Source organism: Ptychodera flava, chromosome 11, assembly GCF_041260155.1.
Source record: "Ptychodera flava strain L36383 chromosome 11, AS_Pfla_20210202, whole genome shotgun sequence".
Taxonomy (NCBI): domain Eukaryota; kingdom Metazoa; phylum Hemichordata; class Enteropneusta; family Ptychoderidae; genus Ptychodera; species Ptychodera flava.
This window is the reverse complement of record NC_091938.1, coordinates 7036216-7054893: the sequence shown is the minus strand read 5'-3', so window position 1 is coordinate 7054893 and position 18678 is coordinate 7036216. Positions and strand designations below refer to the sequence as shown.

General features: G+C 39.2%; 1 protein-coding gene across 2 annotated transcripts; it reads right to left on the bottom strand.

The window, feature by feature from the left end:
* Nucleotides 1-1226: 1226 nt before the first annotated feature.
* Nucleotides 1227-18432, bottom strand: LOC139143391 (alpha-sarcoglycan-like). Of its 2 annotated transcripts, none has more exons than XM_070713684.1 (13): nucleotides 18264-18432; nucleotides 15749-15853; nucleotides 15266-15417; nucleotides 14371-14443; nucleotides 11938-12148; nucleotides 11170-11302; nucleotides 9776-9978; nucleotides 9403-9429; nucleotides 8576-8755; nucleotides 8246-8353; nucleotides 7547-7605; nucleotides 2103-3353; nucleotides 1227-2053 (listed from the first exon to the last, which is right to left on the bottom strand). In XM_070713684.1, the coding sequence occupies exons 1-12, from the start codon at nucleotides 18295-18297 to the stop codon at nucleotides 3145-3147; spliced, it is 1494 nt and encodes a 497-aa protein (XP_070569785.1). In that variant the 5' UTR covers nucleotides 18298-18432; the 3' UTR covers nucleotides 1227-2053; nucleotides 2103-3144. The 2 variants fall into 2 exon arrangements, with proteins under 2 accessions (XP_070569785.1, XP_070569786.1); XM_070713685.1 differs by lacking the exon at nucleotides 1227-2053 and adding an exon at nucleotides 5405-5471 and having other exon boundaries at nucleotides 3181-3353.
* Between the last annotated feature and the right edge of the window lie 246 nt (nucleotides 18433-18678).

Sequence of the window (18678 nt, the reverse complement as noted above, 5' to 3'; positions counted from 1 at the left end):
ACTTTCACACATTCTCTTACCAAATCAAGAATAAAAATCAGGGGTCATTGTGCAAAGTTTGGTTGAGAGAAACAAATTACTCATGATTTACCAATATTTGAAAGTCAAAATGGCCACCAACCAGTATTAACTTAATAGAGAAAAATAAATTTTTGATTTTTAAGAAAAAATAAGAAGGCGAAAACTTATTGTACTCCAAGAGCTTAAAAATGATCCCCAGCAAGTGGTAGACCAGCTCTGCAGACATGCATTAGAAAAATTGAGCATCTTAATTTCTGTCCCCAAGTGGCATTCTACCTTAAGAACACACAGGCAGCATCAGTTGTGCTGTGGTACTTCATTGATTTTGAGCAAGTTTCAGAGAATGCTCTTACAGGAGCTTAGGCCAAAAAAAATAAATTGTGCTGTTCTGATAACATGGTTTTCAAAAATAGGGTAGGTGGGTTGGCAGGAATTTTTTTTTCCGAAATATTTTTTATTTTTAAATATGCATTTTCAGGGGTTAAGGGTGGTAAGATACTGGCCACAACATTTCCAGAAAAATGTATCATACATATTAAAGGAAAAAAAAACCAAAGACATCCTCGTTCAAGCAAAAATCAAATGCAAAGTAACGAACGCATGATTTTACAGGTTTTTTCTTTCTTTTCTTTACTTCCGTAATTATGTAGCTTTTAAAAGTTTAGGGTCGGCAGGTAAAAAAAAAGGTAGGTGCAGTTATCAGAACGGCACAATTTTTTTGTCCAAGTCTTAGGAGTAATGACATGATGGAGAACTTGGACCTGAAACATTTCAGGTGAGCGGCATGGTACAAATGTAACTATCTTTCTAAGGTAAACACAATGCCTTTTTTTTACACAAACATAAACAAGTTTGCAAATTTATCACTTCGGGATGTTTCCAAGATCTGAGCAAACTGGTGACTTCAATGCATGCTAGACTATTGAGGGCGCTGTTCTATCAGCACCCTGCAATTGTAGGCTTTCTCTTCACCACCATGGGACATCAAGGCACACAGAATAAAATGATCAGGTATTGCTGTTGTCCATTGGTCATACCAATACTCTGATAGGTCTGTCACTCACAAACCTGTTTGTGAAACTTTTTTCGAAAAACAGACAAACGCTACTTCACATCAACACACGTTTCTGTAAAATACACATTTCTCACACATACAGACACAGACAGAGACAATAGCTTTGAAGAGCACACAAAACTACGGCTAGTATTTTGTATAGTTAGTTATTTTTACTGGTATTATTGTCCTATTACAAATAATACAATGGTACACAGAAACAAAGTCATAATTTTCAACATGACATCATCAATTGAACAATACATGTCTTTTGTATTGCCATAAAACAATATCAAATTTTCTAATACTGCTTTTTTGTCAATCACATTTCTTGACAAGCATGTTTCCCTTGCATGACTTATACATGATACAATAAAAGGCTCTTTATTTATCTGACAGTCATAAAGGTATCAGACAGAACGCCACAACATGAAGACAAAATCTTCATGATGATGGTTCCACTATCAAAAAGTTAACAAAATGTATTGATTGAAACAAACTTACTTTCCACTTTTTTGTGAGATAGCACCAATGACTTGTTACTTAGAATATACTTAGAGTATTATTACAATCCGACCATAATTTTTCAGGAAGTATTTTTTCCCCTTCAAAACTTTGAAACACCTTGCAATCCTTCTTGAGGTGTTGTAAAGCTCCGGACAAGATGCTCAAGGAATTTGACTAAATGAGACTGCTTTTGCATTGAAATACATTTATATAAAACGTGACATTTCTTTCACCTGACTTGTACATCATGTCGCTTGTTGGATGAACACATTCAATACATGTATGATACAGTGATCTCCATGGCTTGGGAAAGAGAGGGGTGACTGATTACGTATCAATATACAATTGCATATTCTTGTGAAAATGTTCTTTTGTAAGTTATTTAAATATGAATAGATTGCTGGAAAAACAGAGGGGTGGCCAACCCCTCAAAATCCCTTGAAGAGAACCCTGTGAAAGCGTTGCTTAACCCTTTGAGTGCTGTAATTTTTCCCTCCAAAATTTTAGTGCAACATTTTACACTCTCTGAAAAATGGCGGTTTGACCGTAACAGATCATTAAGTGGCGACTGGAACAGGACATTTCACAATGTCAAACAAACTGGTCATTTTCGGTTCATTTTCTGAATGGAACCACCTCGAGTTGCTATTCTCATGATGACTATCTGTATCTTTATTGTCCCTTAATTGTATCTCTTGTACCATTTGAGTGCCGAGAAAAAATCTGGCCCTTACAATGCACAAACGGGATTCGTGCGGCCAGTATCAATGACAAAATAACCATACCAAACGTGTCACATTTGAAACCAACTTGTCTGTCTGTCTACGTGTATGACCAGTGGTTTTTTTGTGTGCATTTCTGTTGTACGCCATAAGGGAGTCCAAACTGCCTGACACCAATAAGAAAGTTACATATTAACATGATATATCAAAGCAACACAGTACGAGAACAAAACTGTTTTCAAAAACAAATTCCACCTACATGAGATAAAAAATATAACTATGATAAATAGAATATTAAAAAATATTAAAAAACATGCAAAGTTATATATTGGCTAACATAAATAGACAGAAAAGTTAAATGTATGATACTCTATTATTTCAATGATGAAATATTTGATACATTGAGGTGAAAGTTCATCCCATACCATAGCTGCCTCTAACCAGTGTTAATAGCATTCACAGTAAACCAGGGAAGTCAGCAGACACTGAAACTGATCAGGTACCAGGAACTGGCCTTGAACTCATTATATGTGCATATCCAAGGAAAACAATGTGGAAGTATGTGCTGCTTTACAGTTTGGCTTTGCTTTGTGTAATCTTGATACGTTTACCAAAGACGATGCACAGTAATTGACCATAAAACATGACCATTAAATGTTGGGGTTTTTTGGGGAAAAAATACAACAGCATAGTTCACTTTAGGTACCATTATCATTTCTTCAGTTGGCCACTGACGTCCCTGCAAAAAAGGTGAACACTGATCATGCATCATTAACTGTTCACAGCTCCAGTCCGGCAATCCATCTAGGCTGGGTGCTGAGAAATGTGGCACACCCCACCTTATGTCAGATATTCCCTCTGCACCAGGCTTTCTTTGTCGTCGTGCTCATCATATTCCTTGACCGTGTCCGGAATGGTGTGCTTGCTGCCAGAAGCGCCCAGACGCTCTTCACTGCCTGGCTGAGACGAGTACATCTGGTCACCGCTGCCCCTCATGAAGGGTGGAGGTCGATGAGCCAGGGCTGGCGTCGCCCCATTGGTGTCGTCATCTGTGAAAGAATAAATAATTGAACTGGTTATTCTCCATTAACCCTTTGAGTGCTGTAATTTTTCCCACCAAAATTTTACTGCAACATTTTACCAATTTTTATGAATTTTTCTGAAATTTTTTGATAATTTTGAACCAAATGGACATCATATTTCATTGGCTACAGTTTTTTATCAAAATTTTGGCAAAAATCTGAGAAAAATTTACCAGAATATATTTTTTAAAGGCCACAAAAATTGACATTGGCACTCAAAGGGTTAAGGCAGAATACACCTTGGGGACAGATATTTGGACTCTTCTGATCCATTGCTTGTTGGTTGCTCATTTTGACACTCTTGGAGTAAGTAAACTTTTCATCATCTCAGTTTTACATATATCAAATATGTAATTTTTCCCCATAGAGTGTGCTAGGGGATGGCAGCCATTTTGAATTTTATATGCCGATAAGTGTGCGGTAATTTATTTCTCTAGTACCAAATTTGCCAGTGACCCCAATTTTTATCCTAAATTTGGTAATACAATGGTTGGAAGTTTCCTTGAGGAAAGTTTGAGCAAAAGTTGAATTATTTCAGTTTTGAAGGGCATGCTACCTTAAAACATGAAACAATACAAATTTGATGTTTCTGCATGTGTTCATCTGGTGCTCTTCTTTGCATGTATATTTCAGCGTAATAACATGATCAATGGTTGCAAAAAACATTACATCATCAAAAACAGTTACAGCTGAGCTCTCAAATTTCTAATTTCTAAATTTACACTAAACAAGCTCATTGATTTTTGATAAGAAACTACACTACTGTCATGTACAAATAGATGAACGCATGATGGGACTGTGCTAAAGCTTCTATGTTCAAATAACTTACTTTGATGTAGCAGGTAACTTCCACAACAAATAAAGAAGGAAAACTTAGAAATCGACATTTTCTTCTCTTTTCTAACACACATCAAAGTTTAATTTTTAAATGTTAATGTGGAAGTCTGAATGATTTAAAACAGTAAACTGAAACCAGGACTGAAAACCTTGGACTTCATGAATTCATCAAACAGCATTTAGAGACAATGCGTAAAAAGGAGACTTATACCAGTATTTCTCAAGAGTATGCGGTTGAAAAATGCATAACTTAGTATGAATAAGATGTTATACATCTCATGGCCATCTGATGCAATGTTGAATGCTTAAGCAATGAAGCACACCCAGCAATGGTATACCACGAGATTTTGACCAGTTCATGACATACATGCACAAGCGATAGCGAGTGCATATATGAAGTGTACTGGTCAAAATCGAGTGTTGATACCGTTGCTGGGTGTGATTTATTGCTATTATATCAGAACAGTATATTGAAATTCCAGGATGAAACATCAAAAAAGGATTTTTGGACTTGCCGAGAGTTCAGAGAGTGCCAACCGTGGTATATCCAGAATATACTTCAGTTCTTTTCATGTCCGACCAATCATATCGCTGCATTTGCGCAATCAATATACTGGTATGATATAATAGACTATAACCAGTGACAGATTACATACTGGAACAAAAGTGCACAGATGCTGCAGAAAGCTTGCTTTATCAATACACATTGACACACGTATACAAACAATGCATATACACATAGACACATACATGTACATATAATACAAACACACATCCATATAATACACTTCAGCTGACTACATGTATATTACTATGAGCTGAAGTCATGTGACCTTCAAACGTTATTATCAGCCATGACTTTGTCATTTCTCGTTATCTCTTAGCAATATCTCAGCGGTTTGTGCTTGTAAGAAGAGCTTTCCTTATTTTTCAGAGCTTCCTTTCCGCACAGAAAAATTTATGATCAGTTTGACATCGGAGAGAGACAGGAGGATGAAGATGTGAAATAAGACTGACAGGAATAGTTGACTGTAGTTTGATGCATTGGAGAAGAGAACCACAAACAGAATAAATGATCACAGACTTCATGTAAAAATCACCAAAAGAGAGCAAAAATAAGATTTGAAAGGAAGAAATTATGTCAGTGGAATTGCCATTATTTTGTTTGCAATGATACTAACCATGTTAAGAATTGATGACGCTTTTATATTGATGTTAGTGGAAACTGTGTACTACGATCCCTCTTTCCTGTATTGTACACAGCAAAACTCACGGTTAGACAAAATGAAACTGTCACCAATCAATCCACACCCCCAACGGTCACTGCTCACTCCAATATGGTACAGTCCTATTACATTACACTGGGTGCAGTCAATTCATTAAATGGGGGGTGGGGGTAGGGGATTGGGGTAACGGGAAGGAGGAGAGCAGGGGTTAAAGCTGTCATGTTACGAGGTCTGAATATGCACAATTACTGCGTTTCGTAGTTACACGTAGCTAAAATAGAAGACAAAGGCTGAGGCTGTTTTTTTAAGCACATTGTAAAATATAAATCTCGAGAATTTATCAAAGCTGGTTTGAGAGGTACTTTTATGATATCAATTAAAGTGGTGGAAAACTCAAATATTGTAACTCAGAACCTTTAAACATGCTCATTGTAACTGAATTGACAAACATTTCATCAGAAATTTGACATGAATACAACAAAATCTGCAACTGTATCTCTTGTATTAAATGAGTAATGGCTTCTCCACGAGGGCTTTTTTATGGGTGAGCCAGTCCGGTTTTTTTGATAAATCTACTCATGTTAATAACTATATAAAAGAATTCATTTGCACAACACAAGGAAATACAAACCAGGTACTGTCATGCAAATTAGCAATCTATTTTTCCAGGGTGTGGGGAACACTGAAGTGAAAGTATTTTGCATTGAATGCCTAAATCCTAACCTTACTGACTATGCCCCTTTCCCTGTACTTGTAATAGGGAACTCCATAAATATTATATGGAATGGGCCACCCCTCTGCTTGTTAGGTGATCTCTTCATATAACCATACAAAAGAATGGATTTTTCACAACAAAAGAATTTGCAAATTATGCATTGTTATGTAAATTGGCCGTCCCTCTGTCGAAACTGTGGAGAACACTGTATATGAATATACAACATGTACAGTCAAAACAGTAAACAAACAACATAACTGAAAACAGTTCAGTGTTCAACGGTACATTTAGAATACTTTACATGCTTTAGCATAGCTCTTGATGATAAAATCTTTTTTTCTCTGCGGCACTGGATTTTTTGAATGTTCTGCTTATGTAGGAAACCCTAAAATTTTAAATTACTCCTAAAATCTTACATTCCTTATAACAGGATGCAGCGCCCACTTTGCATGCATCAGAGTGTTTTCGAAGATGTTGAAACCCGTCGGGACACCAACAAGGTTTTACATGACCACTTACAAGCAAAATACTGGCCGAGTCACAGCAAATACAAGCACGCAAACACAATAAAAGTGTTATTACAGACGAAGCAAAGAAGACCTTTCAAGATATTCTACCCTCTCACTAGATACAGTACTTGGGGTAAAACCAACCCCTTCACGCACAGAGTTGAGTGAAACTTCATTGTGTTGCCTAGTTGGTCTGGATTTGGACACACAAAGCAGGAGTAAATTGTATTTTTAGTAAATTCCTAACTTAAAACATTTTTGCCCACTTCAAATTGTACAAATCCTGGTCAGGCTGCTAATCGCATTGGCAAATAAAACATGCAAATATCATCAGTTTATTTTGATACTCAAATATATATATTTTCTGCATTGGGGAAAGTGATAGGGCTAGGCCACAGACTGAACATCTGTTTTTTTTCTCCAGAGAGTGACATAAACATAGTTTGAATACTGGGGTTGACTATATACTTTTGATGAAATGAAAGAAATTTTGTCTGAGTATATTTGAATTACTGGAATGTAGTGAAAGGGTAGAGTGAAACAACTGAAGGGGGAAAGTTGTAACTTAAAAAAGAGATTACAAGCAAAGCACAGCACGCACATATACAAGCACAGCAGAACAAAAATCGAATGCACAGCACACTGTGTATGTATGTCCTGCAACATAAATTTTCAGTGCACTCTGAATATGTTAGTACACCAACGGCGATTCAAAAAGTATAAAAAAGAACAGATATACTTGGAATCTGCTATTTGACAAGACAGACACAGACAGACAAAGAGCAACAAGCACAACAACATGGCCGAGTACCAAACCATAGATTTGAGATACGTGGGAACTGCAATGTACCCAGAGAACGTTTAGCGTCGTACCTTGCAGCGCTGCTGGTTCTGATGCCCGCCTTTCACCACTGGCTTCGTCCGGCTGATTTCTGTAGATCCAATTCAGTAGAATAATTTGCATGAGAACTCAATTTAAAATTTCAATGAAATCAGAGAAGATCAAGTGGAGACATTATAATCTACCAGGCTGTTGCTTTATTGAGGTAGAGTTGCAATAAACAATTTGATCCACCAATTGTGAAAATTAATGTTAATTAATGTTATCGTTCAATCATTCATATAATTACTTTTCTGTCACAGTAGTTATCTAAGTCAAAACCAAAAAGAGTATTTCAACTAGTCATACTGATTATATATGATAACTTTGACAAACTTACATTTTGAAAAGCCCTAGCAATTAGATTGATGTGAGAACAAGCATGATACTTGCAACGCGGTAGACTGTTGTACTTGTAGAACAAGAAATAGTGCTCATTCCTCTCTGGTTAGTGTGTGTGTGTGTGTGTGTGTGTGTGTGTGTGTGTGTGTGTGTGTGTGTGTGTGTGTGTGTGTGTGTGTGTGTGTGTGTGTCAATGAACTTATAAATGTCAATAAACTTAAAGATTTGCTTTCACTATGTAAGTTAATCTTTACAAATATAACTGACAGGATAATACTATGCCATCAAAGTTTGAAAGAAGATATAACATGGACAAGGGAAGTGAAGATGTTTTTCCAGTTCATACTCACATGAAACTTGTTTCTTCCTGAGCAGGGAATGTCGGAGGCAGACGGTATGGAGGGGGTGCACTGCCTCTAGGCTGTGGCGTACTTGTCATGGGCTGCTCATCAATCGGTCTGTAGCAGAAATACCTTGATGTAAATACTGGTGTACAGAGCCGCAAGCTAACATGATTTGCAAAATTCATTCATACATGCATAACAGACTCTGCATTGCATGTTGTGATACACTTTATCTTCCTTTGTGCCCAATCGTTCCTTTGTTTTGCAAGGATTCTTTATTTGAAGAAACAACCACAGGATTGTTTTGATATTTTATGTGATGACCTGGTGCCTTACCCATCTCTGTCTCTAGGGGGCGTACCGGGCTCAGCCCCTCTGCCTCCCCTGCCACGTGGTGTTGGTGACAGCCGGAATGCTGGCAGAGTAGACAGTGGTTGGGCTCCTTCACGTCGCATGGACATATCTCTCAGGTCCTTTGATGCTTGTCTGATATGAGCATGATGAGTAAGCTGTGTGCTGTGGACATGAAGTAAGAGTTATGTTTGTGGATGTTAATAAATTAACTTCAAATATACATGCAAAATAATCGCTTATGAGACAATATCTTGGGCATCAACATTTATAAAACATCTCAACGTGAAAATCATTGCACTAGCATGTCACATTTGAATTGCACATACAGAGTGTATTGCCGAGAGTTGCTTACATAAAACAAATCTACTGATAATATCTCAGTGTTAATGGTGGATAGGGCCTTGACTTATCTTGCATTATGCACTCAGTAAGCACCAGTAACTCTCTGCAAATAGCTCCATGTACATTAACATGCAACAGATAGATTGAAGTCGTTCAAAGATCAGCTACATTCTGTTGAAATCTTGGATATGATGGTGTACAGTCACCTGTCTGCACTGCAAGATTCAGTCATGTGAGGGCGCTCTAACACCTCTGACTCAACCCGGAGTGCCCTCAAAGGACCGAATCCCACGACCTAACACCAGTCAAACCAAGAACAAAATCACTTTCTGCCGATATTTTGTGATATATTGTTGTCTCAATTATACTTAAGTGTTTCAAATGCACCAAGCTGTGTGACTACTAAATAAAAATCTCAAGTCGGGACAGAGTTTGGATAAAAAGAAAACTTCAAAACTGGTTCTTACGTTGGTGTTACAGCATCTCTCTTCAATCTGTCAAAAGAGACAAAAACAGGAAATATTTTGTAACCTTAAAAGTGAGATTCATGGCTATTATTGTACAAAAGACAGCCTATCTAATTTACAGTATTAATGGGAACATTAACACAGCAAAATTGTACATTTGATGAATATCTCAACTCTAAAACCTCAAGTATCTTCAATTCAATTTATTGCACACCTTACACTCAAACTTTTATGCAATGGCATACGCCTATCCTGGTTTCTAATTATGTGTCTAATGATGCCAATTCTTCAGCCGAACTTGATATCGGGAGCAAAGACATTGTGATCTCCTAGGTGAAAAGACGTGTTATAAATATCTGTAATGGCCCCTTACACTCCTTCTCTGCGTGCACACATGATGTAACTCAGCAGTAGAGCCAGGATAATCGCTAGGACAAGTGGCACTATGACAATGAGGATGAACTCCGTTGTGAGGTCACGCGTTCCTGACGTCAAAGCCGGCGCGATGTACACATCTCCAAGGACGAGGGGTGGCAGCTTATCGCCATCTCCACCATCTCCTTCTTCCTTCACCATCTACAGATGGAAAACATGACGTGGAGAGTGAAGCTTAATTTTTCGACACGAAGATCACAGCCTCATAACATGTGAGGCAGCACATTGAAACACACTTCTGTGTGCTATTTGACTTACCGTTAAAGTCATTTTATAAGACGCGTCTTTTATTATGATGTTGCAAATTTTGAACCAGAATTATTTCTCAAGAGATGGGGTGCGACTTATAATATGTACCTTTTGCATTTTTAAAGGAGGCGTGCCACTAATAACATGGAAATTCTCAGATTATTTTTTTTCAAGGAGTAGGGGGGCTACTGATAGAAGTTTGCCTTTATTGAATAAATAACTTTAAAAGATAATTAAAAGAAAAGTTTGCTTATTGTAGTTCTCTTTTGGAGGATGTAGTTGCCCATGGTTAAGAAATATGTGAAGTGAAACAATTTTATTGAACCCCAAGGAACAACAAAGTTTCAACTTTTGATGAATAAAGCCGACCTCAATGGTGGCTGGTAGTGTGACAGCTGTGCTGGAATAGGGGTGCGACTTATAATGCATATGTTTACCATTTTTTAAAATTTAAGGATTTCATCCTACTCAAGTCAATCAAAGGAAGGTGCGACTTATAATGCAGATGCGTCTTATAAAATTAAAATGACTTTAACGGTAATAAGTAATATACTATCATTGTAAATACAAATGCTTGCAAATGTTGTTACTTTTCACTACACACTATACATAGGGATGTAGAAAATTGCTGGCAGCCAGCAAAAACAACTGGCTGTCAGCTAAAATTTGCCGGCTGTGAAAATTTAGTTTTAATAAAAAATCAGGACATTTTGCACAAACTTAATGTGCACATAATACTACTTGTAATTGCCTGCGCTTTTATTTTTGCCACCAGTATCCAAATATTTCTACATCCCTAAATACATATTTTCACTGTCAGTGCCTGAACACTTCCATGTTCTTCCTTCACTGTAAGGATCATAGATTTCTTCAATCATAGGGAATATACTCAGGACATGTGAAATATTGATAATCTTGGGGGCTCATAAAGTGTATAGCATGGGTTTTCCTTCATTATGACACTTGAATGCAATGTATTTTACCAAGGATAACAATGATTGAAAACAAAAAAAGTTTATCTGTGCATTAATCCAGCAATCCTCAGAATACACTTCTTGAAATAAGAAAATTTACATAACTTACAGCTTTAAAGTAGCACCAATCCACAGTAAATCCTTTGTCCTTGAACTCCATGAAGTCAGCCTGACAAGGGTTCGCTGCTGCAGCCTCAATGGTGTCAGAAAATGGTGTCACTGAACCAACTTGGACCACGACTCTATAAAAGATGAGACACAATCAACAATTGTAGATTTTTGCAAACTGATGAATGTATTCACAAGTTTAGCTGAAACATCATGCATTGATTTGCATCATGCATTGAGGATATCATCCACACTTTACAACATTGTTTTTGTTAAGGTCGGTACCCCGGTAAATTCTACTGGGGTTTTCAAATCATGTTACTGATGTTCCCCTAAGTTTATCAATACAATTTTATAAAAGGGATATCAGAAATTCTTCCCTGTTCCAAAGCATATACCTGCATTCCCTAAACTTAGCAAACACACTGTACATTTCTGCACCGGTTTCTTGTGCAGATATCTGGTAAAACCCCACAAAGTTTGCACATGTCTTCTCCCATGATTTCAATTACACTACTCAGTTATCAAATTGCTGCTGATTGTAAGATTATGAAGATCCTACAATATACATGATTGAAAGACTACCTATCAAGTCAAACCTTCGTCACAAAAACAGTATGATAAGTGGAATTAACAGGGGGTGCATACTTCTTCTGAATGCATATCAATTAGTTCATCAATTGGTGATTTTGAGTCACAGGGGGGCACACACCTCGACCAAATGAACACAAAAGCAACAAGCAATGGTGGTCACAGTCATCACACTTACCCTGCTGGTTGTCCAGGAATAGGTACCCTACCCCCTGCATCAAGGGATGACACTAGACTGACCAATGTCAAGTCTTCAGCTTGTGGCCATATAGATTTCACAGCACTGAGAAGCGCGTTGGTAGACTGCGTATTTGCAGCAGAATCATATGTGTACATATCTTCCACGTCTTTGTTGGTGACATTGACAGTGACGATGTGAGTATCTGGATCTACAAATCAAATTAATAAATCATTTATTTCATTTACAGTTGGTCAATTTTATCTAAATCTCAATGCACCTTGTCGCTGACAATTTCACTGGAAGGACTTGCTGATGGAAGATTTACATATGTGCCATTGCCTGATAGCAACTGACAGAAAATTTCACTGTTTCCACACATCAGATGTCAGATACATAAGATTAAGTCATAAAATTTGATACATTTATTTTACATCAACATCCGATGATAACCATTCAAATATATCTAATTTACAGTCAAGGTGGCTTGGGTTTTACTTTGCTCCATACATTTTTAGAAGAGAACCCCTAAATCTTCCTCGGCTACATGTACATATAAGTTCAACATGTCTTGTTCACATGATTCCACCTCTCTACCTTTAACCCTTTTCCTGCCGAGCACCCTTGTCCGTTATCCTGCCAAGTCAGTAGAAACCGCCCCATAATATGTGCCTGCAAAAGATTGGCTCTCCTGCATGTTATCCTGCCAGGCATTTTGGCAGAAATCGCCCATTTTCAGGGTTGTTTTAGCCGTACTTACACGTGTTAGACTTCGATAATTTCTACATGCCCGTAGACAGGGGAAGGAGCTCAAGGGTTACTGCAGAAAAAAATTGAGGTCACCGGCTTTGTTGCCCCTGGGAGTGCGTCATTTTATTGCCGTTTCATGTTTATTTTTCGGAAAAAACTCCTTCAGTATTAGGCACGTCCGCTAGGCACAAACATCACCTCACTCGTCTGTTAGTCAGAGACCCTGAGGTCGTGCTAGGGGTGCAGCAGCACCGGCAAACCTGTCCTGTTTCCCCAGGGTAGGGTCAATTGAATATGTACCTTCAACGACTTGGCAGTGTAGCACAAAAACTACGTTTTTGCCGTTGTATTAACGACATTGGCAGAGCCATTGAAGCACAGCTCCACGTAGTTTAGCCAGCTCAGTTGGGAGTTGGTTTATGAGTGTTACCGTTCATTACTGACTTAATCGAGTGGTGCTCAGTCAGGTACGGGTTTGTACCGACATGGCTTGGGCTGCAGCTAACCAGTGATAACCAGTCACTACACCCAAGTCTTCAGTTCACTTTTGCGATGCACGGGTGCAACGCAATATGCTTCCATTGTTCTAGCCATCGACGTGTCCACATGCCTGGCAGCCATATTGTACTGCTAGCTGGTTTGCATAACAAAAGCAGCCCCTGCTAACTGCAGGCGGTATCCCGTAGCATTGACCTTATGTCACCTTTTGAATTCTCTGTACACAAACAGCGTACGTAGTTACCAATGCGTCGGCAAGAGGATACGTTTGCCTGCAAACCAGAGCCAATACTGGACGATGGAATAAATAAAAACTCCAAAGCGACGTCCATTGAATGGCACGGCCAAGGCGGTGAAAGACGTTGCCTGGCTTGAACTTGCAGAGCTGAAGCCCAGCTTAGTACGTCGGACACCAGTTTGTAATGGTATTTCCGAGTCGTTCATATCCGTTCCATCGGAGGAACAAGTCGAGCCGTCCCGTCAAAAATACGTTCTCATTTTCAGTCACGCACAACTGAATAAGTGACTTTCGTCTCGCACCATCGGCATATCTGCCAAGTCGTTTGCAAGAGGTAGCCTTCTAGATTAGCATTGCCGAGTTGGTCAAGTTCGGCAGCAATCTCTATAGTGCCAGGCAGCCAAGTACGTCCAACTCCGCCAGAAAACGTCACCATGCTATCCTGCCAAGTCCGCTAAAAAGCGGTAAAAAAAACCAGCCCCCCTCGGGTGTGGGGACTGGCGGACAGGTTTCTGCACCTTTCCCTGTCTATCGACTCCCTGCGAACCCATTTCGAGGGGAAAAGGCGTTCCTTGTCAGAAAACCTCTCCTCAGATGACCCCTAAACGCACAGGGGATAGCCAAACGTAGTGCCGTCGACTTGGCAGGAAAGGGGGTACCCAAAAAGGGCCCGATTTCCACCGGTTGGTAGAATAACGGTCACCAGTGCTTAGATTCTGGCTCACCGAATTTCAAGCGGATTTTCACCGACTTGGCAGGAAAGGGTTAAAGGTTATTGGCGAGTGATTCCAAATGCTAGGCTGCAAGTTCAACATGTTGCTATGTTGCTCAAAGCCACTTCACACACGCATATTTACATCATTGGTTATTGGTGTGTCACTTAGCAGATCATGAACATGACCGTAAATTTATTCAAAATCTAGAATGATGGAAATATTTCCACTTACTTTCATTTGCCATGACAGTTATTGTCATCACCTGCTTTTGCGTTTCGTAACTTTCGGAGTCAAAGGCCACAATCTGTGAAAGAATACACATGGTGCTATATTGCTTTGCTTGAAGTGGAAAATTGGGGGAAATTTCCTATCACAACATAACAGTGACATAAAAGGCAAACCAACTACAGATTTCACAATTGAATCTCAACAGGTTGATGACTTTTGATTTTCGATAGTGTCTGATCATCCAGACAAGCATTTGTGAATATACTGTACAAAATGCTCACTTTTTGCAATGATAATGACACAAATAAGTTGATTTGCATACTCAAACAATGCTCATTAATATACTTTGCATAAATGAATACAAATATTTAGGAAACTGAGAATTAGGTGATATACACAGTCCTAATAATATTTAGTCCTAACATTGTTTGAAATATTTTGTTCTAATCATTGTGGTAGATCATAGTTTATCAGGCCATACAGAGAAAATACAGAGTATTGTGATTCCACTTGTGAACACAGAGAGTACAGAAGATTTGGTGCAGCAGTGTTGTTGACATTTAAAATCAATAGCCAACAATAATAATTCACCTTGGACTCATACACAAAGTTGACAATCAAATGTAGTGGGTGTTTTAACATGCTTTAAACCATGTTAATGTTGGTGATGTACAGATTGAAAATACTGAAAAAGTTACAGTTACTGGAGCTGAAGATTTTTCTTCAGCTTTGCATGTCATTTCTTCAGTGCCTGGAAGTTGTTTCACAAAGAGCGCCATCATTCAATTTAAACAAATAAAAATATGTTTGTTTTGATTGACAAAATAAACACAAACAAACAATCATGCACACATGTTCATTCACAGAAAATCATTCAGAAGTTGAATTTTATACTGACCTCAATAGAGACTTTACCGACATCAGCTTCAGTTGGGGTACCATACAGATATGCAGTGTCCATGGTGGCAGTCTTTTGTGTGTATTTTAACCATTGTGGAAGTCCTGGTTTGCCAGACAGGCTGCATTTGAAGTAAATTGAGTTACTTGGTACTGCAGATGAACAAGGGAAGGAATACTCAAAGTTATTACTTGTAGTCGCTGAACTCTCTTAAAAAGACTTTGAGGATCTTAGTTACAAACAGTGCGGACAAACCACGGATAATAGCAACATGGAAGTTACGAAACACATACTTATTCCATGACGGGGAGATGCTTGAAAAACAGGCACTCAGAGCACTGACTTTTTTTGTGGGCTTAAGAAGATAAGTGAATTAGTTGGAAACTTGTATGTATGAAACCAATGATATGGAGTATGGATTCATTGTACATGGATACAGGTAATGGAATTAAAACCTTTCAAGATAAAACAGGGTGTGCTTACTTGGATTGAAGAAATCACGTCTCATGATGTTGTAATGATAGCTCACACCAACGGTTGCAGTTTCTTTGCCTTGGACTGACATCACCAAGACTCCTGCTAGCAGGCCTACACATCAATAGTTGCAAATAGAAAGTCGTATGTTGTAAATATTCCCACTGACAGGGAACAGATTCATCTAATAACCAAGATGACATCTCAAATGAAATCTAAAATTGACAATGGAATAATTCATTCAAAATAGCTCATAGTAGTTATGACTCCTCATCAAAGGTATAAAGTCACCTGTAATCTAAATATGCCCATATATGGTCAAAGGGGGGTCCTCAGTATTCAAAATGCCCATGTGAGGGCGCTGTTTTTAAAAAGCAGCCAGCCGCGTAAAATCTGTGATTGATTAGATTTTCTCTTTCCATGGTACCTGTGGCAAAATTGGAACAGGTGACAGTATACTTTTAAACTCAAGGAAGTTACAGTACATTATAGAGTAAATTACCAGTACCAGTACTATGTCAGTGGTAGTAACATCTGTACACGTGAAAACATTCACTGAGTGGTTGCCTGGCAGTCATAATGGGATACATGTGCAAAAGCATTTGTATGCCATACCCAAGACTGCTTGTGAAAAATTTGATGTCTGACATCTCTGAGTAATTGCTCCAGACATACTGTACAAGTACTGTCTTATGCTCAGAGATGTTGCCAATTAAGTTGCTAGATCAAGAAGCATTCATATTGGAAGGCTTCTGCAAATCCTGTTGACTATCTTTCAGGACGTTCATAGATAAGTGACATTTGAAAATGCACTGTCCATCACTAATAGTAGGTATATTCTCTCTGGCCATGCTGCTCCCAATCCATGGAAGATTTGTGCCATTGACCTTCATCGCACCCCGATTTTGATAAAACGGGGAATCCACAAGCTGCGTACATTTGTAACTTAATGAGGTTGCTGCAGTTCCATGGCCCTGCAAGGGTAGCTGCAAAATTGTAGCTCTACGGTGAGGCGGTCGGTGAGTTTTGGTTTTTGCGACCTCGCTCACTAGTAGAGCTACAATGCCAAAGGCCCTGTAGCATACAAAATAAGCGCGCCACACATGACGCGGCATTTTCAAGTAAAATTCCACATATTTACTGCATTTGGTCGTACCAATTTATCACTACTGAAGACTTAACACTATACTACACTAACCTTGTCGTTTATGGGGTTTGGTATTAGCACAGACACGTCGATCGCGTTCCATAAACATTGAGCGTGTTTCTGGGAGCCGCCATTACCGGAAGTTGGTAATGGCGGCTCCAAGAAATGTTTTTGGAACGCGATCGACGTATTTGAACAAATACCAAACCCCATACACGACAAGGTTAGTGTAGTATAGTGTTTAATCTTCAGTAGTGATAAATCAGTATGACCAAATGCAGTAAATATATGGGATTTTACATCAAAATGCCGTGCCATGTGCAGCGTGCTTATTTTGTATGCTTCAGGGCCTTCGGCATTGTAGCTCTACTGGTGAGCGAGGTCGCAAAAACCAAAACTCACCGACCGCCTCACCGTAGAGCTACAATTTTGCAGCTACTGCAAGGGTAGGACTGAGGACAAAACTACACTGTGCAGTTTGCAGGAAAACGTTGAGCTACAATTGTGTAGGTTAGTGGTGACATAGCCCTGCGTACGATGCTGTGTGTTCCGCTACAGCTAACCGCCCCGCTCACCACAGCCCTGCAAAGACCCGTACGTAGAGTTGGTGACTTCAAATCCATTTTTGGACTTGACGTAAAAAGCCAAATTACTGCCGAATTCAGCGTTCTTGGGCACAAGTCGTATCCCTGCCTGCCTCAACTGCTTGATCGCTTCCAAAAATGCCAGTCTTTTATTCACCTGTAAATAACCGTCGATGTAGGCAACTCTCTCGCTAGCCCTGCGTACGGTGCTGTGTGTTGGCCGCTACAGCTAACACACAGCATCGTACGCAGGGCTAGCGAGAGAGTTGCCTACATCGACGGTTATTTACGAAAAGTGAATAAAAGACTGGCATTTTTGGAAGCGATCGAGTTGTTGAGGTAGGCAGGGATACGACTTTGGCCCAAGAACGCTGAATTTCGGCAGTAATTTGGCTTTTTACGTCAAGTCCAAAAATGGATTTGAAGTCACCAACTCTACGTACGGGTCTTTGCAGGGCTGTGGTGAGCGGGGCGGTTAGCTGTAGCGGAACACACAGCATCGTACGCAGGGCTAGTGGTGACAGCGAGAGGCGTCCATAATGATTATGAACTCTGGACTATAGAGACTCGTGAAAATATTTTGTGCCAAATTGACCCTGCAGCTCTAATGACAGTATATCAAATCATCCTGTTTCAAGGTATGAAGTTGATTTCCAAACCAGCAACTTTAACTTTTGAACGTAATATCCGACGGAATGTTCGGAATTTTTGTTATCTTTTTGAAGAAAGTGAGTGGACCACACAGTCTTCACTGTCTTCGGTTTACGTTCAGCTCGTGAAATAGAATGCTTACCTAACAAAATCGCTGAAGGCACTCCGTATGCCATCTGTTCGCGTCCTCTACTATCAACAATGCAAATGGATAGATTTTAGATTAAGAATATTGACGATCACGATCGCGGTTGACCTCGATTGCAACGATGAAAGAAACAGGCACACAAAATGGTGGCTTTACCCATAATGCAATAGTCGATGTTTGGTGCCCTCTTTACAGAAGGCGGTACAGTCGTGACTGTCTTTTGTTTTTTTGTTTCGGGGACATTTGACAATGTGTGTTATTATGCTCGTGCATTTCACTTCAGCCACTTAGGGAGCGTTCAGTTTTTACGGCCTGGGGGGGGGCCGGCAAAATCTTGTCGCCAGTGTTCAAAAAATAGAGACCCCCCTGCATTTTTTGTGAAAAAAAGATGACCCCCCCTTTGTCAGAC